Consider the following 22,840-nt stretch of genomic DNA (forward strand, 5'->3'; position numbering starts at 1 on the left):
GCCGCATCCCGCCGCCCGCCGGGCCGCGGCTCGCCGCCTCACGGCGCCGCCATGCAGCGGGCGGGGCGGAGCGCGCCGTCACGTGGCCGCGCCGCCACCTTAGCGGCGGGCAGACGCCACCGCCGCGCCGCCATCTTTGTTGCTGGCGGGGAGGGCGCAGGGCGGGGCGGGCCGGCCACGATCCCGCCCCGTCGGTATCCCGGTCCCGCCCCGCCCCGCCGGGGGCGAGCGGCGCGTGGGAGCGGGCTGGCACCGCGCCGTGCCAGCCACGGCGAACGCGTGGGGCTGCCGCCGCCCGCAGGACCCTGCTCGGGAGGGGACCCGCCCGGCCGCGCCGCTCCCGCCGGCCCCGCGCCAGCCTCAGCCGCCGCCGTGGGGCGGCGCTGCGCGGCCACGGAGCGGGGACGGCGGGCGGCGGCGACGGGGCGGGCCGGGGCGGGCCGGGCGGGGCGGGCGGCGGGGGTAGGTGCCGGGGCGGCCGCCCGCCGCGCCATCGGCAGTGGCGACGGGGCCGGGAGCGCAGCATGGCCCCGCCGGACCCGGAGGGCGGCCGAGGTGAGGCGAGGCGAGGCGAGGCGGGGGTTTGGGGGGGGTGGGGGGGGGAGCTGCCTCCGACGGCGCGACTTCCCCGGGAGGATGATGTTTCACAGCGAAAACCCGCGCGGGGACGGGGGATGCCGGTTCGCGGCTCCGCAGGCGGGAGCGGCGGGGATCGCGGGGCTGCGCCGCGGGGGCGGCTCGGGGGGGAACACGTCTCGGAGGAGCGCGGTGAGGGGCCGCCGGCTGCCCTCGCCCCGCCGCCGGCTGGTCCCAGCGTCCCCCCCCTCCCCGGTCTCTCCACAGCCGCCGCCGGCGCCATGGCCCCCGGGAAGAAGATCACGGCTCGGATCAAGAGGACGCTGCCGGTGAAGGGCCCGCAGGCCCCGACGCTGAGCGAGCTGATGCGGTGGTACTGCCTCAACACCAACACGCACGGCTGCCGGCGCATCGTGGTGTCCCGGGGCCGCCTGAGAAGGTTCATCTGGATCCTGCTCACCCTGAGCGCCGTCGGGCTGATCCTCTGGCAGTGCGCCGAGCTCCTCCTGAACTACTACAGTGCCTCGGTCTCCGTCACCGTCCAGTTCCAGAAGCTGCCCTTCCCTGCCGTCACCATCTGCAACATCAACCCCTACAAGTAAGGCACGGGGTGGGGAGGGCAGGGGGTTCCCCAGCTGCCAGGGACTCCCGGTGAATCCATCATCCCCTCACCAGCCCAGCACCAAACCCCTTCCCGAGCTGACCCTGCTGCACTGCAGTGCTGCTCGGCAGCCGTCTTCCTCCACCGTGGGTTTTCTCTCTACGGCACTTTGACTAAGGTATCCACCTCTGTGCTGATGCTCTTCAGACACATGTGGGTTGTAATCACACCCTTCACTTGCTGCCTGCCGAGCTAGGCTCAGACGATTTAGCTTTCTGCTCTAGACAGTCCCTGGTCAGCTCCATGGCTCTCATCGAATTCCCTTCTTCCCAGAACCAAAGTTCCAGGATTATAAACAGCATCTCCTAAAGAATGGAAAGGGAACATCTGTCACTTCTCTGGTGCCTCTTTCTTTACTTAATAGGGTCCTTTATCAATCAACAATACTCATGCCAAATTACATTTTACGTTGGTGGCAGTTTTGCTGCCAGCTGCCCACCCTGGTCCCTGCAGGCGATCCGGCTCTCTGGTGCCTCTTGGCACAGATGCACAAGTCTTATTTCCATATGCTCAGGCTCCTCAGGCTTGCTAACATAACCTTGAAGGAGCTTGGCAGTCCGCAGAGGCTTTCTCTGTGTAGTTCAGCCTGCTTTGCTTCTTACAGTCCTTGCTCTGAGATCTCTCTGGGCATAGCTGTGTCTGCCCACACCAATGTCAGCTGCTGTGGTAGTGAGAGAGGTCGATGTGTGTCCATGACAAAGGATTCTGTCCTGACCGATGAAGGGGCCAAACGGTGAGTTGAGGTGGGATGTCACTTCCTATCACTTTGTCTCCAATGCAGGTACAGTTCCATGAAAGACTATTTATCTGAACTGGACAAAGAGACAAAAAAAGCCTTGGAGACTTTCTACGGATTTTCAGAGGGCAAGTCCAAGGTGCGCCGGTCGGTGAATGACTGGAACAGCACAGGGAATGACTTCTTCAAGCAGATCCCTCTGCTGAAGTTTGAGGAGTTCTCTAAGACAGCAACTGAACTTCACAGTGGCCAGAAGAGGAAAATAGAGGGCAGCGTTTTCCACAAGGATTCATCCATAGTGAACTCTGGGGATTCAAATGATATCGGCTTTCAGCTGGTGAGTGTCACTTCTTTGGCCAGCAAGTTCCTTGTGGGGCAACAAAGGGGTGTTTTGGGTTGGTATCCCCCCGGCCAGTTTTATTGCTTGCTTAGGTGAAATCACACTCCCTCTGGTCTTTGCTTATTCTGCCGTGCCTCTGTGGCAGCCTGCAGATTCATCTTGGGCTCTCTAGAAGAGAAACACCTTCCTGATGTCAGCCCACATAGACTTAGTGCCTTCCGTGACCTGTCCTTTGGGCCTGAAACATGTAATGGTATCATTTCATATGTAGTTATTACCGTGCAAGAGAAACAGTATCACACATGCCTTGTAGAATACATAATTTCATTTCACCTGAAATGCTTTTTCCCCTTTGTAATTGTCAGTGCGATGCAAACAACAGCAGTGACTGTGCACTTTATACATTCAGTTCTGGTGTTAATGCTATCCAAGAATGGTACAAGCTGCATTACATGAACATCATGGCACAAATTCCCCTGGAGACTAAAGAAAAATTGAGTTATTCTGCTGATGACCTTCTACTGACATGTTTCTTTGATGGCCTATCTTGTGACAAAAGGTCAGTGCACAGAAAATACCTGCCAGCTTAACAGCTTCTTTCCAAGTGCATAATGCATAGGGATCGAATATTTGGAATTTGCTGAATTCCAGTAGGAACAGTTCTCATTTTTAAATGAAAGCAAACATTCATGTCTTCATGAACTGTAATTACACTCTTTAATTTATTGTAGAGTTCTGCTGTCATGTTTCAGATAAACCCATGGGGGGGTTTTTTGCAGAATCCAATCTACCTGCTTACAGTTGTGTCAGTGCAACTCTTGTGCACCCTGGTACAGTCATCCCTTCATACTGGGGATGACATCAGAGTTCCCCTGTGTGGTTGTGGGGATAACACAGCGCTTGTACATGGGTTTAGCAACTTCCCTGCTGCCATGGGCAAAGCACACGGTGCCCCAACTCCTGCCCAAAGGCTCTTAGCTTGTAGCTGTGCACAGGCATAAGAGCTTTTCTTGGAATGATGACATTTGCTTGAGTGGGAGGGGATGTTCAGAGGAAAGACATGGATGTGCTTGAGTCATAGGGGTGTGTCCTCAGCCTCCCCTGCATGACAGGGGCTATGACATCTTTTCTGAAACATGAAGATTCGCGTTCCTTTAGGTGCTTGGCTGTCAAATGAGAGGACGGCATCCCTTCCACCACCACCTTCCTGCTGGCTCTGTAAATCCACTGCCCCCACCTCTCAGCCCCCTGTTCCCACGTGAAAACTTCCAAAAGTTCTAATTTCCTGATGCTGTTAAACCAAATGATAATTCTGTGTGGTTTCAGGACATCAAATTGCTTGCCAAAAAAAAAAATACAATCCCTAAGCACCACTATGTTTCTGCCAAAACAAAAAGCCCAAATCTCCTGATTTTCTCCCACAAACAGTTAAAACTGCAGAGGGCAATGTAACAGTGTTTGGTTTCTTCCAGGCACTTCACTCGTTTCCATCACCCCCTGCATGGCAATTGCTATACCTTCAACAGTGGAGAAAACGGGACCATCCTGAGCACCTCGACCGGAGGCAGCGAGTACGGTACGGAAACTGAGCCTGCAGAGGAACTGTTAGATAACAACCAGTGCAGCGAACTGGATCCTGCTGGAGAGTGATTGATGTGTTGGTTCTAGATGTGCAAGCTGATTGGGGAAATGCTTGTTTGAACTAGTGCAAACTATTGCCAGAGAATACAAAGGTAATATCGTTGCATCACTAATGTTTTCCATCTGAAACTACTGCTTCCCAGTTATATAACTTTTTAAAGTAAGTTTCAGCCTTGTTCTACAGACAGTTTATTTGTTTGCTGTACGTGGGGCCGTGGAGGGATGTTACTTGCTGCAAGTGGCTCAGTCTAGCACTGCAAAGGCTTTGCTTGGTTGTTACAGTTCTACTTCAGGCCAGATAGCATTCAGTAAATTGTGCTGTCCCCACTAGCCAGGGAAAAAATGGCTCTGGCTTCTGGTGTAACACCACTCCTGCCTTGTCTCCATTCTTCAGGATTGCAGGTTGTTCTGTATATAGATGAAGCTGACTACAACCCCTTCCTGGTGACATCCACCGGAGCCAAGATCATCGTCCATGACCAGAACGAATATCCCTTCATCGAAGACATCGGCACGGAAATCGAGACTGCAGCGGCCACCTCCATAGGGATGCACTTTGTGAGTGTCACCAGCCTTGTTTCTGGGTGCACAGCACCATGTCCTTGCAGCTGATGTGCATACAGACCCATGCAACGTTTGATCGTAGCCAGCAGCTGGAAGGCCTCCCTCCCACTTGAGCAGCTGAAGTGCCCTGAGGAAAACCCTGTGACAGCACTTTTCTGAACAGAGGTTTCCTATTGGAAAATCAGGTCTTTATAAACAAAACAGCTACTGGGATTTTGTTTGTTCTCCCTTTTCTCCCACCCCTTGGCTTTCCAGGGGTGTTTTTTTTTTGGTTTCTTTGCTTTCACAGCAGCATTCCCAACCACAGAAATGTGTTGTCGAGCACCCCGTTTCGCTTTAGCAATAAGCAAACGAGTTTGCATCCCACGCAGGCTCCAGGGGTGGAAGAGAACGAGCCTGAGGTGTGGGTAACCCACGTTAGGGTCAGGTCTGTAGAGTCGGCTGCAGCTCAACCCGTTTAACTGTTTTGTGGGTGGAAGTCTCGCTTTGCCGGGTTTCTTGCTGTCCCAGCTCTAAAGAGAAAACCTCGTGGGCAGTGATTCTGCCTTTGCCAGCCTCATAAGTGACTTGCCGCTGCTGTCAGCAGGGGCAGGGAGAGCTGCAGCTCCAAATTTCCCCAATTAGTGTAGTGCAAACAAGGCATTTGACCCAAGGGGGCTTCTTTCTGTGGTAGAGAAGTGAAAGCAGTGCCATCAGGCAAGCCAGACTTTCCCCTTTCATCTGGATGGGCTGTTAAGCGAGCATTTCAGTTCTGCCTTTTCTTCCCTGATGGTTGGGTCAAATGCATCAGCCAGCCTGCTTATCTGTCCTGGCTGGGTGTGCCAGATCTAGATAGTCCACGAATTAGAAAAGACATTAAAAACAAGGCTGGCTGTTTTAAAAAGTGCGAATAGTTAACCATCTCCCAGCTGTCTGGAAACTGGAAAACTGTGGCAAGCAGCTGCTTGGTCCATAACTAGTGGGTATAAATGCTACCTAAGGAACAAAGAGTGAGTAGAACCAGAACGGTGCAGAGGAGGTGAAGTCTCACCAGGCTGTTTCCTTTGTAAGTACACTCTGCACAGGGAAAAGTCGCTGCAGACTTTCCTGATAGCTCATGTAATATTTTCCTGGCACATTAGATTGGGACTGCTGCATGGATAAAAAGCAATATGGTAATGTTTGACAGATTGGGCATGAGGAAGCGAGCTGATTGTATCCTGATGTACCAGCTGAAATAGAAGCTGGGCTCAATTTCTGGCCTCAAAACAAAAGCTGATCATTGCCCTGCCAGCAAAGGAGGGCTCCAGTTGTGATTGTCAGGCCAGGGCTGCACCACCGAGGTGCCAGATCAGCCCTTGCACCCAGATACATGAAGGAGGATGCAGCTGCCACCTGCCACAGGCCTGAACGTGGCACTTGCTGTTTCCCAATGTGAACGTCAGTGTCTAGGTTATGGCTCATGTGTTCCTGTGTGTACCAGGACTGCCCCCCCTCCACCTCACTCCTCCCCCCACCTCCAAAAATATTCCAAGATGTTTGGAATGCAAACAAGGCATTGCCTGGTAGGAGTTCCAGTGCTCTAGGTAAATATTTAGTTTGGAAATTATTTCAGCACCTGAATGGACAAGAAAGCTTTTGTAGGAGTAGAAACCACAATAGAAAAACTCTATATGAAGGATCTGTCGTCTGCAAGGAGATAGAGACAGCAGCCTGAGTCAGGTGTCCTGGCATTAGATGATCTGCAGAAGTTAAAAGCATATTAAAAGCTGGTTTCGTTCAATTTTCAGAAGTAATCCATCTCTAATCCTGAATTCCTGTGTTTTCTCCAAAGAGAGATTTGAGCATCCTCCCAAAAGAGCTGACTTGCACCGCACATGCCTGTAGCCTTCTGTCCCTGCAGACAGAAATGGTAATGCCGGCTATCAGCTGTGACCTCAGTGACCTGTAGATCTGCAGCCTGTGCCTTACAGGCAGGCAGGCATTTCTCAGGTTCCTACCAAACTGATCCTTTGTAGGATCAGCCCCTCATTTTAAACTCCATAGAGAAAGACAGGGGGGAATGGATTCTTAAATAGGTGACATTTCTTGGGGTTTCAGGCCACTGTCTTTGTTATGAAGAGGATAATTACTGCATGGAGATAGTAGGAGTTTAGGGCTGAGCCAGGCAGGGCAGCCTGCAGGAAGCAGAGACCATGCAGCTTGAATTAGGTCTGGTGAATTGGAGGGCTCCCAGCCCTGTCTCAGCAGACCTTGCAGACACAGCACTTGGGATTTCAGAGCTCTTTTCTCCAGACAGAGATTGCAGAACAGGAAAAGGTGTTAGCATTCATCCGAGAGGAAGGGTCAGAGCAGTACCTGGAAAAAGTCCTGACAGAGATACAAACATTTGATTTGGAGTTATTTTTAGAGAGGTGCTGTTGAGCACTAGTGGAGCTTGGAGTGCTGTTTTACCCTCAGAACGGGAGCAGCCAGCACACAACAGCAGCACAGGAAGGTGTGGGTCTTCACAGAAAACTAAACAAACCAACAAAACAAAAAGCCCCAACCAACAACCCCCTTCCCTCAAAACACAAGAACACAACTAGGATGTATCATGCATAACTTCTAGGACTTTGCAATGAGAAAAACATACATAAAAATTAGGCTGCTTTGGAAAAAATCCTCTCAGTTTGTGCAGAGGTTTGGAGGGAAGGCAGCAGATTATCCAGGCAGAGCAGTGTTTTGGGAAATGGACATTATAAACAAACAAAAATCCCCTTGGTTTGACAAGCGATTGACAAATCACTGGAGTGGGCAAAAGGCAAACAGGCTGTTCAGACCTGCCCTATCACTTACAGTTTCAGCATTGCCATGAACTGCCACTAAATCCTTTGGTTCCCCTGTGAACTCCAGAAAACAAGATTCTTGTTTCTTTTCTGGTTCTCAGACTCGGTCTCGCAAACTGAGCAAACCCTACAGTGACTGCACAGAGACTGGTGCTGACATACCAGTAGAAAATCTCTATAACAAGAGCTACTCACTCCAGGTAAGCATTACATTTGTTTTTATTGCTCACCTGAAAGCTGCCTTCATAAAAAAACCTTCACCATATTCAGTAGTTTGGGATCTGAGATGGTGACCAGTCCAGGTGGAGGGTCACTGCTTTGAACCGCTGGTGTAAAACACCACAGCTCTTTTTTAAAATCCAAGTTCTACTCCTAAGTGGTTGGTGTTTGAAGTTCCCTTAGGCACCCTGTTAGATAAAGGGAGAACATGAGCTCATTAGGCAATTTTCAAGCAATGTGAGACTGGAAAATATTGGCCAAGTAAATGTTGCAGCTTAGTAACCCTTGAAGCCAGAAATTGTGACCTTTAGGACTCCAAGAGTAACAGATACCATCTAATCAGTATCTAGATAGCAGGATGTTTGTTTACAGAGTAAGTTTCCACTAATTTTGCATGGTTTCTGTAATTGGGTCCTCTTGGAGAGTGTCAGTTGTTCTGGCACTCTCCACTTGAAGAATCACAATTATACGAGCTGCTGCCTACTGCAAAGCCTGTGCCCAGACTGGATTTTTATTTTATGGGGTATTACACCTGAAATCTGCTCTGATGTATTGCCAGGGAGGATCACTCAGACATTATCTCAGGTTTTTAATAACAATACTCCACCGAAACTCGGGACTCCCAGGAACTGGGACCAAAAGGCTCCACAACTGGGATTTCTAGAGGAGTTCAGTTCCTGCTTGTTCCATCTGACTGTTTTAGCACAAAATGCTGACTCTACTGCCCTATTAATCTTTACAACTTCAGGTCTTCAAATGTGCACCAACACAATTTGATCAAAGCTGTGAACATTTTCACTCCTGAGTCACTTCCCACACTGGGCTGTTGATTCACAGACTGTGTGCCATGAAAGACTGAAAACCTTCTCCTTGGCTGTGGAAAGAGCATCTACAACACTGAAGCTTTTGATGGCTCTAGGGGCAGTGGGGGCACTCACAGAACCCCCACTCAGAGAGGATTATATTCTTAGTTCTCACACTGGAGCCTAAAGCTTCCATGGCACACTGCCTGAATTTGTATTCGCTAGCAGCAGAGCCTGGGGGCCCATGGAAATGGGGTTCCCATCTGTCATAAATAGAGGATGGTTGTAGGTGCATGCCAGCCTGGACCTTGGTGCTGCAGAAGTGCAGCCACCTGTGCTGCTCAGACACCAGCTCTTGGTTTATCTCCCAACCTATGCAGCTCAGACACCAGCTCTTGGTTTATCTCCCCCAGATTTGCCTGCACTCCTGCTTCCAGAAGGCCATGGTGGACTCGTGTGGCTGTGCCCAGTATGCTCAACCCTTACCTGCTGGGGCAGAGTACTGCAACTACAAGAAAAACCCCAACTGGAGTAAGTGTTTGCACACCTCTTACATTGCACATGCCTCAGCTGCCCACTGCCACCACATCCCTCCACAGCCCCATCCTCGATGGGCACAGCCCTGCCTGCACCCAGCACCACCCCTAGCCATGCAGTGTGCTTGGAAGAGGGAAATCTGCCTTGGCCCACTTAAGGCACCATACTGGAGAGCCTGAAACTGCCTCTCTTGTTTAGATTGTTTCAGACAGTTGTGTTAATTGCTTGTCATTTGTGCACACCACAGAAGTGTCAAGTGGAGGACTTGACCCAGTGAGGTAATTGTGCCTATAGCAAGCGTCAGACACTTCTCAGAGTATTTTGCAATATTTATCCCCACCACACAGGCAGTGGCCACAAAGGCCACCTCTGCCCTGGGAGCCCCACTTCAGCACAGGTAGCAAAAGATCATTGCTTTTCTTTCTGGCTTCTCATACATGCCCTGCTCCCCTCTTGCAGTGTACTGCTACTACAGACTGCACGAGAAGTTCGTCAAGGAGCAGCTAGGCTGCCAGCAGATCTGCAAAGATGCTTGCAGGTAAGTCCTGCCCACAACCAGAGGTGAAATGCTGCATGTGTGTGGGAGTTGAAGCTCCCAGTTGACAGCCTGCCTCTCTTTCCAGCTTCAAGGAGTGGGCGCTCACCACCAGCATTGCCCAGTGGCCATCCACCGTGTCAGAGGTCAGTTCCTAGTGGGACAGCAGCATAAGGCATTAAACAAACAGAGGTTCATGGGGAAGCAGGGGGCCCCTGGGGTGTTCGTTAGCACTTCAGAGATGGTCCTCCCAGAGGCACCGTCTGTAGTGACCAGGTCAGGGCTTCCCCTCCAGTTCACATTCACTACCCTTTGGTCTGTGTGTTGAGAGTTTCCCCTGGGGACAGTTGCCCCCTCCCACATTCAGTTCTGGCACCCAGATGGGTCCAAGGAGGTGTGGAGGCTGAGTTCCTTTTCTGGGGAGTTTCTAGAGAAGCACACACAGCTATAGCAGTGTTTTCTTTTTTCCAGGACTGGATGCTTCGAGTTCTCTCTTGGGATAAAGGGCAGAAAATCAACAAGAAGCTGAACAAGTAAGTTTCCATGTGTGTGTTTCTAGCTTGCACCTCAAGCTCAGATACAATCTCAGCAGCCCTAATGATGGCAATTGGGGAAAAAGCTCCCTTAGAGCGGCCCAGCCCTACTGGTCCAACTGGTTATTTGCATAGTTTTTCAGTATGTTTTGTGTTATTGTTTTACTAAACCCTCAGCCTACCTTCTGTTTCTCCTCTCAGGACGGACCTCGCAAACCTCATGGTGTTTTACAAAGACCTGAATGAGAGATTCATTTCAGAGAATCCTGCCAACACAGTAAGTGAGCACAGCAGTTACCTGCTCAGCCTCAGGAAGATAGGGATCTTCCTCCCAGATTGGCTGGAAGCTTTCATCTGGCCAGATCCATGCAGGAGCAGGAAACCATCCATGGATGATGCACCCCTGTGGTGCCCAGTCCTGCCCTTTGCAGCTCTTTTATCCAGGGTTGCTTTCCAAACTGTCCAGTCCCAAGCTCAGCTTGGGGGCTGCATGCAGGAAACACCACTGAGCTCCTGCTTATGTAGAGCAGGAGGGGATAAAAGCAGCAGCAGAAGGGCCCACCACATTTGGTAGCTCTCACAGCAAATGCTGGGTGCCCCAGCATGGTGCAGCCTCCTTGCGTGCAGTAACAGTGCCATGGACATGCATCTGGCACCTGCAGGAGCCAATAACCTCGTGTTCTCTTCTCTTCCAGCTTGTCATTCTGCTTTCCAACTTTGGAGGCCAGCTGGGCCTGTGGATGAGCTGCTCAGTCGTCTGCGTCATCGAGATCGTCGAGGTCTTCTTCATCGACTCGCTTTCCATCGTCATGCGGCGCCAGTGGCAGAGAGCAAAGAAATGGTGGAACGACCGAAAAAGGGACCGCTCAGGGAAGCCCCCACAGGCTGGAGATCTGGAGAGGCAGGGCCACGACAACCCTGCCTGCACCGATGAAGACCTGCCCACCTTCAACACCGCCCTGCGCCTGCCCCTGCCCCAGGACAACCCCTTGCCCAGGACTCCCCCTCCCAATTACAGCACTTTGCGGCTAGAGACTGCGTTCACGGAGCAGCTGCCGGATACGCTAGAGGTTGGGCAGCACTGACACTTGCTTATCCACCCATCCCGGTGCCAAAATAAGACGTGGGTGCTGGCCCCTCATGTCCAGGGATGACAGGCACGCATCCAAACGAGCACTGAAGAACTGTCAGACCCTTATTCAGGGATTGAACTTGCGGTCAAAGCTTCTCTGAGCAAAGCTCAGACACAAAAGCCGAGGGCTCAGAGACATTAGGAACTTCGAGCAACATCGATTCTCAAGTTAATCATTGCAGGAGATGGCTGGAGCAGGATGTGGCACTGAGCTGGGAGGTCTTGCCAGACAGAGGCATACCTTAGCAACCAACTGCACACACCCCATTGTAAGTGGGTAGGAATTATTCCACAGCAGAGATTGATGCCATGTGGAGTGTTAACACTACTTGCTCTCCGCTGTGTGGCTTGACTTGTGGGAACACGCCAGGGCTTTCAGGAATTCAGGAAGGGGAATGACAGAGATTTGGGAAGAGCACAAAATGGGTAGAAGGAAAGCTCTTGTGTTGAGTTTTGATTCCAATGGCAGCCTGCGGAGCTCTTCGTTCTGAGGTGAAAAGTTAGGATAGCCATAGATGTGCTTGTAGAGTAAGTTATAACACAGCTTGAGTAGGAGAACTTAAGTCATCCCAGAAGAATCAGCTGAGAAGGGCATGAAATCCAATTCGGTTTGCAGTAGTGAACTGCATACTCTGCAAGCTTGTTTCATTTTACATCACTCAAGACAGCCATTAAAACGTAACCTCAGAGTAGCTCATTAAGCAGCACGTAGCCTTGGCCACACGTGACTCCCCAGAAGCCTGAAAGGGGGCTGGCTGCTCTTTTCCTGCTCAACTCAGGGCAAGGACTTCCCTCAGGCAGGCAGGCAGCCACCCAGTCCACCCCCCTGGCTGCCTGCCCACCCTGGAGCTGGTGGTACCCAGGAGACAATGGTGGTGCCATGCAGGGCTGCAGCTGCCATGGGCTCCACACACAGCGCTGAAGGGAGGTGGCCAGAGGATACATCCCCCCTGCCTACACCCCCTGTGCACCGAGCTGTGCTGCTCCACAGGACCAACACCACAGGGCAGCCAGGGGCTGCTGCCTGCACAGCGCTTGCAGAGGGACCTCCAGGGCCCGTGGCTGCTGTGGCAGCACCCTGCCCCTTGCTCCCAGCCCTGCACCTGACTCTTTCCTACCACAGCTGATTCTTAGCTGCCTAGAGCACACTGTGTAGATGTGGAGGATGAATATAGCCTACACTGGGTTGGCTGCTTAGGGATTGTGTAGAGCGAGAGCGATTAAGGATGTGTGTGTGTGTAAGCATAAGAACGTCTCTTCCTTTCTCTGTATAAGCTTATTTTATATAGGACAGTGAGACTCCAGAAAGGTTATTTAATGTGCAATAAAACATATTTTAACTGGATTATTTAAATAGCTGATAAACTGAAAAAATAAAGATATATTTTTGAATAACTGCTTTTTCTTTTTTCTTTTTTTTTTAAATTAGCAATATGCAAGTTCCTTCCCTGCAGGCAGCCCAAGAGATTAGGGGACTTGTTTGTGCCTGCCTTGGGGCTGCCAGGTGCCCTGGGCTTCCTCTGCAGGGTTGGGGCCCTGCTGCAGTGCTGCTAGACCTGGCTGAGGAGCAGGCTGGGGGGGAACTGGGGGTGTGGGCAGGTGCATGGTGAAAATGCCTCTCAGAAAGCAGCATTACCCAGCGAGGCGACTGAAAACGCTGGAGCCTCAGGCAGCTCCTCACAGTTCCAGACAGTCTTTTGGGGGTAGAAGAGTGAACTGGGTTTGCTCTGGCTCAGCCCCTTCTCTAGCACACAAAGGCAAGGTACTCAGAGCAAACGGCTGCTTGTCCCCACACCTCTAACAGCACCAAATAACAAGGACAGTCCTTACGCTGGACTTGCCTATTTGCAAGTGCCAAAGCAGAGCTAGGGGAGAAAAGCAGAGTATCCTACACAAGATGTGCACAGCACGAGCTGCCCTGGGTACAGCAGCAGCAGAAATAACAGCAAACTTCAGAGCTAGCTCATGTCTTGCAATAAACTCTTTCCTTGAAAGTTTGTTGCTCCTTTATCCAGAAGTCGGCTTGGCCCAGCTGTACCTAAGGACCTTCATCTAGATGCAGAGAGCTGCTAGGGGCAGCAGTAACTCCAACCCTTGCAGAGCACAGCCTCTGACAGATTCCTCTCCCTGAGAAAAAAGCAAGCAAGCATGGCAAAGTGGGACATGCCTCAGTGCTTCTGTTCCTCATCCATACCCGTGCGCAGGGACCGTGAAGTTCGCTCACAGGTGCTGAGGAGGGACCGCAGGATCCCAGCTTGCTGCTGGGACAGCACAGCTCCTTCAGGTGATTCTGCCCCACTCCCAGCAGCACCAAGAGCTGAGCTAAATCACCAGATGCTAAAGGAGGAACATCCCTGCAGGTGCTGCCCTGAGCATTGCACTGCACCAATGTCCCACAGACTGGGACGGTGCCAGCAGCCAGAGCAGCTTGGGATGGCCTGAGGGGGCACAGCCTTGGTGGGCATCCATGTCCCTGGTGCTCAGCAGTGGCCATGCTTCCCACCGCAGTGGCAGCCAGGAGCTGGTTCCCAGACCTCTCTCTGGGGAACCTGGGGAGTCACAAGAGGAGCACACAGCCTTGCATTGAAGCATTGCTTACAGCAGAGCCGGGCCCGGCACAGAGCTGCAAAGCGCATGGCACTTCAACCAGTGGTAATTTCAGAAAGCCTTAGATTTTTTAAAGGCTGCCCAGAGCAAAACAAAAAGCCTGAGGGGTGCCAGTCCTGCAAGAAAAAAAAAAAAAAGGTGTATTGACTGGCCAAACTTTATGCTGGCAGCTGTAGTTCTTGTAGGGAAAATACCACTGGATTGAGAGCAAGGCTGCTGAAGCCCCGCAGCGTGCCCGTGAGGTGCCTCTGGTTGGGATGTGTGTCCTGCTCTGTGCTCCTTTGCTATGAACAGTCACTTCAACTCTCATGAAGAGCACAGGTTTTCTGTAGGTGCTTTGTGCATTTCCTTCTCAGGGCAGGCACAGACCTCTTCTCCTTGTATGAATAATCCTTGGGAGGCAGAAGGCTGTGGAGTGGCTGCAGGACACGCACTGCTTCATCGTGAATTAGATACTGAATTCTACTGAACTCCTGAGTCATCTTAAGCACAGAAAACTGCCTGGGACAGTACAAGAAACAGGTCTGACACAGGCTAAACATCATAAAGTGCTTGAGACACTCAGCTTGGAGTTTATAGGAACAACAGGTAGTAAAATTTGTGGTTCAGTGGTATTTCTTCCTCCACTGCAGCTCTGAGGGTCAGGTGGGAGCCCTGGTCTCTTCCCATGGGGACAGCATTCCCATGGCTCGTGGGCAGTGGGAGGTCTTGGGAGCAGGTAGCCCACCACTCACCTCCTGGCCCCAGGACAGACCTGGCTCTCGCTACTGGACCCCGCCACGGGGTGTCCAGGCTCTCAGGTAGGGACAACAATGGCCCTGGCCATGCAGACCCATGGCTTCGGCTTCCCAGTGCCACAGGACTTCAGGGGAGTGGCTGTGGTACCCACAAATGCAGGGAAGGTGCAGACAGCATCCCAGGCACAGCGCTGCCTCCACGCTGGGGTGAAGGACAGGCTGGGGAGAGAGAGGTGTTGAAAGAAACCCACAGTGGGCAGGTGCCAGTGACTCACAGGGAAAGACTGCCTGCATGCCAGGGACCAGCCCTTAGGAGGAGAGGAGATGCAGTGGGCAAACCTTGCTCAGCTCTTCCACAGCTCCCAGCAGCACCTGCTGCCAGAAGGGAAAAAGCTGTGGTGGATGGAGGGTGCTGGTGGTGGGTGCTGAGGAGGAGAACGCAGCTGGACCGAGAAGGTTTGCTGAATGGCAGGGATCCAGCCTCTCCCAGTAAGTGATGCCCAGATAGAAATGGTGTTTGAAACACATGGTGCCTGCCAGCCCTTCTCCTCACTGTACACCCCTGTACACCACGTTATGGCTGCTATACCAAGTACCCTGTTGCCCCCAAACAGCTCTGGGGGCAGGGACCTAATCTAGGCTTTTTTCAGCCAACTCTTCCCACCAAACCCTGCCCCAGGTAGCTCATGCAATTCACTTGTGAGGGTGTTCAACTGCTATACCTGTCCTTAGCTGCCCCCCCAAAGGGGCACTGCAAAGGCTGCACAGGCTCTCATCCCACCATGAGCAGTTTGGGGATTGGTTTGTCTGAGCCAGGGTGGAGGCACTTGCAGGCATCAGTCCCCTCGCCTGCCGGTGGCTTTCCCAGTGTTCCCAACTCCTTTGACACAAGTGTGCAAACACCTGCAATGAAAACCACAGGGAGACAGGCAAGCTGTGCAGAGACAAGCGCTGGCTGCAGCAGCAGGACTTGCTGCTTAAGTACTTTCAAGAATCGAAACCGCTGGGCAAAGGCTTTTCCTGGGTGGAAAGCAAGACTCTCACCCTGACCGTGCCCATTTCCCTGCTCAGCAGGAAAGGTCAGCAACAAAAGGGACTCAAAGACAGGATTGACTAATCCAGAAAGGGTGAGTTGTTTCCCTAACAGACAAAATTTCATCTGGGATTGGGGAAAAATGGGAGCATCCAACCTTCCAGTCAGCTGGGATGAAAATCTTGCCTGGGATGTGACAGTGAGCAGTAAGTCATGGAGTCCTGAGAAAACAGCTCTGAGATGCAGCCTGGCCCATCCTGATCTGAGCTGGACAAGCACGGCCACCCCCAGCCCCATTGGGTGCAGCATCCCCGGGGGTGTCAGCCTGGAGGGGTACAGCCTCCCCAGAGCGAAGCGATGGCTGCCCCAGGCTGTCCCCAGCATCGATGCAGTTAAAGGCTGCCTGGGCCCCTTTCCACACTGGGTGACATTGCAGTGGTCCACAAACAGGTTTGGGAGTTAAATGCCTCATTAATACAAATGGGGCTGGGGAAAGGCATCTCTAGCACTTGCCTATGGAAAACCCTTTCAGTCTGGGAGCCTCCACTTACGCCCTGGGAAAGGCACAGCTCAGGGGAGGCAGGGACACGTGGCAGGAGATTGGGCATCTTTTAATTTTACCCTTTTAATTTTCACCTTTCACCTTCAGAGCAGGCTGAGCCAGCAGCTCCATAACCATCAGCATTAGGAGGGTTCTTGTTCCTACACCCACAAAGGTGCTCTGACCCACGAGGACCCACCCCATGCCTCCTGCTTGGCAGAAGCCCCATGGTCTGGGAAATCAGTGCTGCCTCACCAGCAGCAGCTGCAGCTGCTACCAGACCCCAACACCCCATCGACAACACACTAAAGCAACAGGCATTTTTCAACAGGGAGTAGTGCCTTGCCTCTGCTTGGAGCTGTGGCCAGAGCCCCAGACCAGTGCTGCTCCCAGGGCTCAAACCAGCTTGGGAGGCTGCGGCAGCCCGGCGTCTGGCATGGCAAGTGCCCGCAGGCAATCCCTTGATCGCATGAAATCATCCCCTTGGCTCAGAAGTCTCCCTGCCTGTCTCAGGTGACACCGCAGCAGGTAGCACCACGCAGCCAGAGCCAGGCCGGAGGGCTGCTCCCCACGCCACACACCGTGTCGGAGCCGTCCCCACCAGCCTGGCCAGCACCCATTTTCACACAGCCCCAGCCTGGGAGGGCTGCCCACAGCCCGAGTATCCCAAGCTCAGGCCCCAGCTGCGACAGTGCCGGAGCAGTTTCAGGCAAGCGTGAGTCAGAGGTGAACCCACGATTGCAGCAGCGGCCCTCTGCAGTGACATGCCATGACACGGCGCCGGCGCTAATCCCGACGCCAGCACCTCCCTGTGAACAGGATGGACTGGGAAGCATGAGGTCATCGCTGATTCCCCACACCTCCACCGGCGCAGGGCTGGGCAGGCAGCACTGGTCCTAGCTGACAAACCCCAGGAAGAGTGAGAATCTGGGCTGGGGGTGACCAATGCTAGGGAGGGGAAGGATGGGAGAAACCCCGGGCCAGGCTGGGTAATCCCATCCAAGAAACAAGACTTCCCTCCTGTGCCAGGGCACCCTGGAGCCACCACTCTGGCAAGGGAGCAGCACTGGTCCTGGCTCTCCCCACTGTCTGTTTCCTGGTGCCCCGTGCCACGCTGGCAGCTCAATGCCAGGCCGCTCCCAAGAGCAGCACCAGCAGCAGCCCTCTCCTCTGCCAGCCAGCCCTGTGTCCCTGTCCAGCCCTCCACACACACCAGCATGCTCTCCCCCAGCCCTACATGCCCCACAGCCCTCAGGTCCCCCAGCAGTGCTCAGCCACCCACTCGGTGCTGGGCATGGGACTGTGGTTGCCGGCTCACACCATGCAGTGGGTCCCAAAGCGAGTGCTGCTCTGTGGCTCTGGGTGCTGCACGCACAGGGTGCTTGATGCTTTCCTAAGTATCAGCACAATTATCCAGCCACACCACTCCTGAACAGCTCTTCTCTTGGGACTGATGCCTTCTGGCAGCAAGGGCACCCCAGTCCCTTGGGTTTTTAAGGAAATCTCCTTCTCCATTCATCCCCTTTCTTCCCAAAATCAAAGGCTCTTGTCCCACATCCTGCTCACCCCACTCATCCCCTTTCATCCCTCTCCAGAGCAGTGGGGGCTGAGGATGCCCCAGCCCCAGAGAGCTGGGGGTGGCAGCGAGGGCGGCGGTGGCAGTGGGCAGGGGCTCTGCCAGCCACCCCTGCGGCAGCCACAGGGTGGAATGCCGTGCAGCGGGTTCCTGCAGCAACCGGCCATGCTGCACCAGGGCTGGTCCCTTCTGCCTGGGCGAGAGCAGCCGCGGGCTCGGGGTGCTGACCCGGCAGCTGCGCCTGCTCCCCGGCCCAGTTGCAACACAGCCCAAGGTACAAACAGGGAAACATACCCACCCTCAGGGCCATGGACAACATGTTCCTGTCGCTTTGTCCTCTCTTGTATCATCACCCAGTGCTTTGGCACCTGCCTGCAACACTCACACACCACCTTGTCTCGTCTTACACTCCTGCCTCAGTTTCCCTTCCAGAAGGAGCCAAGTAGGAGGTGCAGCTGCTGGGGGAGCTGAGCCCAGCTGTGTGGGCAGGCTGCTGGCCCACAGCACCTTTTCACACACAGTCCTGCCGGCACCGTGGCCTGTGCTGCCCCAGGCAGGGGCTTTGCCTTGGCAGCCTTGCCATCAGGTGACATTCCCAAAAGCGGTGAAGGCAGGAGGGGATGCTCACAGCAAAGCCTCTGTCGGGCCAAGTGACATGACCCTGCATCATCCCCAACCTGCCTGCCTCATGCCCACCTGAGGACAAACCTCCTAGCCCAGCCCCATGCAGCATGCTGATAGAGGATCACTTCTGCCTTCTTCCACCCCTACCATTTGTACAAATACATTTCTACAGTTGGAAAAAAAACAACCCATGTGTTTTCACTAGATTTATTTGCCTGCAATTTAAAAAGGTGCTGGAGTCTCAGGGGAGATGCGATCCCCATGAAGCGTGGCTGAACGCAGGTGCTGGCCAGCGCCGCAGTGAATCACACTGTTTTCACAACGCCTCTTGTTGCAGTACCTTCCTCACTTGTGTTTAAGACCTTCTCACCCAAGTTTACATAATGAATCCTGAAAGGTACAAGTTGTTCCCCTGGATAATCACAAAGGGTAATCGTTCCCGCTCTTGTTCTTGTTAAAAAACGTCATCAGTCACAAAATATTTCACATTTCCCCCAGAACGTGGCAGAGGACTGTAAAGAACCGGCCCACGGGGACCTTCACAGTGCACCAAGCTGGTTCTCCCTGGCCTGCACTGGGGCAACGTGGCATCCCTGGCCCCTGAGCCCACCCGCAGCTGCCACATCTTCAGCAGACAGAGTGCTGGTGGGCTGGTTGTTTCCTCCCGTAAAATTCTATGGTAGAAAAGGCAAATGAGTGCGACTAATTAATTCCCTGTCACATCAATTAGTTACGGAGCAGGTCTGGGGAAACCCCACCGGTGACAAACCGCTGCCTGAGCACGCAGCACGCTGCGGTCCCGTGCTGAGAGCCTGTTTGATGTCACCCTCGCTGAGGTGGGTATTCACCATCAAACACAAGCAGCCTTGGTGGGGTGAGTCGAGGTTCCATGACAGGTCTCATTAACACCCCATTTGAAGCTGTGCCCAACATGGTTTACCCCATCCCTCCCATTCTGTAGTCAACTGCTCAGCTCACAGAATCGCTCAGGGCAGTGGTACCCACACTGCAGCAGAGCTCCCCGCTCCCTGGCACAGAGCGAACCAGCCCCTCTCCCACCAGCCTGACCAAGGCCGGTGGCTGACCAAACTGTGCCTGGCACACAGGAGCCAGGCCGGGTGTGGGGGGTGGGGGGAGCACTTCCCTCCCCTCTTCTGCTGCTTGTAAAACAAAACCAGTCTGGGTTTTACTGCCTGATCTTTGTAACGCAAACAGAGGTCAGTTAAAAAGGTTTTATACGCGGTGGTTACTGGTGTAGGTTGGCCTGTGAGATGCTCGCTGTCATTCGACTGTGATTTTACTGGTCACAACTAAATTACTCTTATTTTGTTTAGTGACAGTGTGTCTCTGGAAGTTCCCGATAAACTGAGCAATTAAAGTGCTGAATGAACCTGTTTGCACCCTGCATGGGAACAGGAGCAGCCTCCCCACTGCCAGGGCCGCTGCGCTCATCTCCAACCTAGGCTGAGCGATGGCGCGGGGCCCTGCAAGCCCCAGAGCTGTCAGACTGGAAGCCAGGCCACCGGTGTGACTAATATCTAGCACCTACGTCTTGCAGCTCCTGCTAAATGGCAATCTAATTAGCAGGTGCACGTGCAGTGGCAGTGCCTATCATCAGCCATAGGCAGGGCAGCTGGTGACACCATCGCGGCACCCAGACTAGGAGAGGGGCCACCCAGGAAGGAACTCCTGCGGAGGCCAGGCAGGCACCGTGGGACAGCAAAGTCCCACACCCCTCCTGTTCCTGGAGCACAAAGAGCCTTTCCAAATCCTTGGGAAATCCCTGCATGCTGAGGAGTGACCTCGGGTCTGACAGCCACCACCACAGATGGGATATCCCCATGGGACCTTGCCACCCCCCACCATGCCAAAGGGCATCGTTTGGCCAAAAGCGAAGCAGATTTATACAGAACCGGATACGAACGAGTCATAGGAGTTTTCCGGTGACCTGAACTCAGCCCTACAAACAGGGCTGTAATTTTGGGGTGATTCCTTCCCCCAGAGCTGTCCTTGGGTCTCTGCGTTGGGCTTCGACACAAGAACCTCCACTCTTCATCTTTATACATGGCCTAAAAACCAGCCCAGAAACCATTTTAACCTTCTTTGTATCCACTTCAGCCACCATTAGAACATTTTCCTTTTACCAGCTACGTTTAGGACCGGTTGATATTTTCAAAACACCACAGGTCAAACCAACAGTGCCATTTTCTGGGCCAATTTGCCCCATGTATCTAGTTTCTCAGCTGTATTTAGCTGCTGTCAGTGGTGCATCACACCAGCACAACACCATGACTCGGAACACAATGCCTGGGGTGCAAGAAGAGCTTCCCATGGTGTTTTTTCAGCTGTATTTTTAGCAGGAGGTTTTTTTGCTTATGAAATAAACTTTCTCGTGGAGCAAGTGAGGGAGACAACACAAAATCACACAAATTCAAGGTCATTTGGCTTCACTGGCTTCACAGCTGGTGTTTCAAACCGCTGAACAAGTGCAGCCTGCTCTATTTTCAGAGCTGGTAATAGACATTGTTCTCAGGGGAAAGAAGTGGTGATAGAAGGGCAATTATTGTGACAGGACAGAGGTTAGAAACTGGGTAAATCCTGGTATTCACCATCAAACCTGTTCATTCTAGCTTCACTTGGAAATGCTGTTTAAACACAATCACACTCCTGTCATACTGGCAGGAGAGACACGTGTGAAATTTAGAAATAAAAATCCCTTTTGTTCCCAACCAACGGAACACGGGGACATTTGGGAAAGTCTGACCGAGTCCTGATTGAACAAGAACCTGTGATTACTTTTCCTAGCAAGAGGCAATGGTTTCCTTTTAGAATACTTTGCTGCTCTACAGTGATTTATAGTTCCAAGGAGGTTTTTACATGTTTACTGTGCCGTTGTGAGGAGTTAACGGCTCACACAATCACTCAAGATGCTTAAGGTTTTACCTCTAAGCCATGTTTGTACAGCAGCCTTGGGGTTCAGGGATCCCACCCTGTAGCATGTGCTGCGCTGACCCCAGTGTAGAAAAACCTGGAAAGTAGAGGGGGGGAGGGGGTTCATCTCAACATATCCCCTGGGATTAATTACCAATCAACAGGAATCAGTGTCCAACACTCCTAAAACTGAGATTAAGCCATAAAAGGCAGAAGTACATGTTAACCACTCTGGAAATCACAGACAACCAGGCTATAAGGGTGCTCGTGAGGGTGCGTGGCCCCGTCTGAGCCACTCATGTTCCACCCTTAGAAGCCAACAGAAGAGCTGCTCTGTCTTTTAATTTCATTGTGTTTTTCCAGAAGCAGAGCTCCTTTCTCCTTCCAGGCAGCGTGCCGGTGCAGCCGAGGCAGACTTCCACCCCTTCTATTTAAGCATCAACATCTTCTGTAGTCCAGGCTTGGAAGACACACGGTGTACAAAACACTGCCAGGAAAGCAAGCCCAGCAGCAGTCTTGATAGTAAACACAGCTGCTCTGTCAGACTTCAAAAAATATAGGGAGTTATAAGATTTATTTCAAAAAATAAGATTATGTGATCTCGTTAAAAAAAAAAAAAGGATCATAAAACTGTTTCAAAATACTAGTGCAGTTCACCTGCCAAGTTATTTACCCTGTGTCAAAGGCCTGTCACAGGGGATGGCTGGCAGGAAGGCAGCCAGAGCAGCGAGGTGATGCCTTGGTGCCTGGGACATTTCAAACCACACCAAGAAACATCACAAATTACTGGAGCGGTAAGCATCAGGGCCACAAGACTTGGTCCTGCTCTGGAAATCTCCCTACACCTTCCAAGCGACTGCCAGCATCCCAACACAAGCCAAACGCTCCTTCCCCCGTGGCTTTTTCTTCTTTTGGGGGGAAAACAACCCCCAAGGACAAGTGCACATCCCCTAGCAGCGGGAGGAGGCGCAGCTTCCTCAGCATCTTATGAAGGAAGGAGCAGCGAGCAGTGTCGTGGTGAGGTTTGTGCTGCTGCCCATCTCTGGGGGTCTTTGTGGGACCAGGCTGGGAGGCTGCAATTCGGAAGGGGGGTGGGGGGAGAAGCGGGGGGGATGAATTAGGAGAACATTGGATAACTCTGGGGGAAAATGAAAAGAAAGATTTCAGGCAAGCCTGGATGAGCCACGAGTAAACTGGGAGCGCCTCCAGCTGCAGGGAAGGGAGGGTTTAGATGCACCGCCGTGAATGGGCGGAACGGGGCGGGACTGGGGCGGGGGAGGTGGTGGGGCCGGGGCCAGGGCCGGTCCCGCTCCCAGCGAGGAGCTGCCGGAGCCGCGCGGGCGGCAGGTACGGAGAGACCGGGATCGGCCGTGGGGACCCCGAGGGAGGGTGAGCGGGGTCGGGGCTGGCCGGTCCTTTCGGCCCCGGGTCGCTGCCGGAGGGATGTCTGCGGGCGGATGCGGGCATCCCTCCGGCGGCAGCCCGGGGTCCCAGGGACCGGCTCGGTGGGTCAGGACCTGCGGGGGTTAGATAACGTGTCAGCATTTAAATGTTACTGCGGTTCCCCCCCATCTCCCTCCCGCTCCGCTTCTTACAGTGGAGGATGCGGTTTCAAGGCATAATATTTACAGAAGAGAGAAAAGTTAAGGGGAGGGGTTCGTTGGCATGTTTTTCGAGGGGCGGTGGAGTGAAAAGCTTTGATTCGGT

The 22,840-nt window shown here is 53.1% G+C and overlaps 1 protein-coding gene across 1 annotated transcript; it reads left to right on the forward strand.

The window, feature by feature from the left end:
• Nucleotides 1-843: 843 nt before the first annotated feature.
• SCNN1G (sodium channel epithelial 1 subunit gamma) lies at nucleotides 844-11,037 on the forward strand (the record flags this gene model as incomplete). Its single annotated transcript, XM_084270881.1, has 12 exons — nucleotides 844-1,174; nucleotides 2,019-2,310; nucleotides 2,679-2,872; nucleotides 3,786-3,889; nucleotides 4,349-4,512; nucleotides 7,427-7,525; nucleotides 8,761-8,878; nucleotides 9,344-9,422; nucleotides 9,508-9,565; nucleotides 9,891-9,952; nucleotides 10,154-10,229; nucleotides 10,648-11,037. The coding sequence occupies exons 1-12, from the start codon at nucleotides 858-860 to the stop codon at nucleotides 11,035-11,037; spliced, it is 1,953 nt and encodes a 650-aa protein (XP_084127007.1). The 5' UTR covers nucleotides 844-857.
• Between the last annotated feature and the right edge of the window lie 11,803 nt (nucleotides 11,038-22,840).

Source organism: Gallinula chloropus, assembly GCF_964237585.1.
Source record: "Gallinula chloropus genome assembly, chromosome: 15".
Classification (NCBI taxonomy): Eukaryota; Metazoa; Chordata; class Aves; order Gruiformes; family Rallidae; genus Gallinula; species Gallinula chloropus.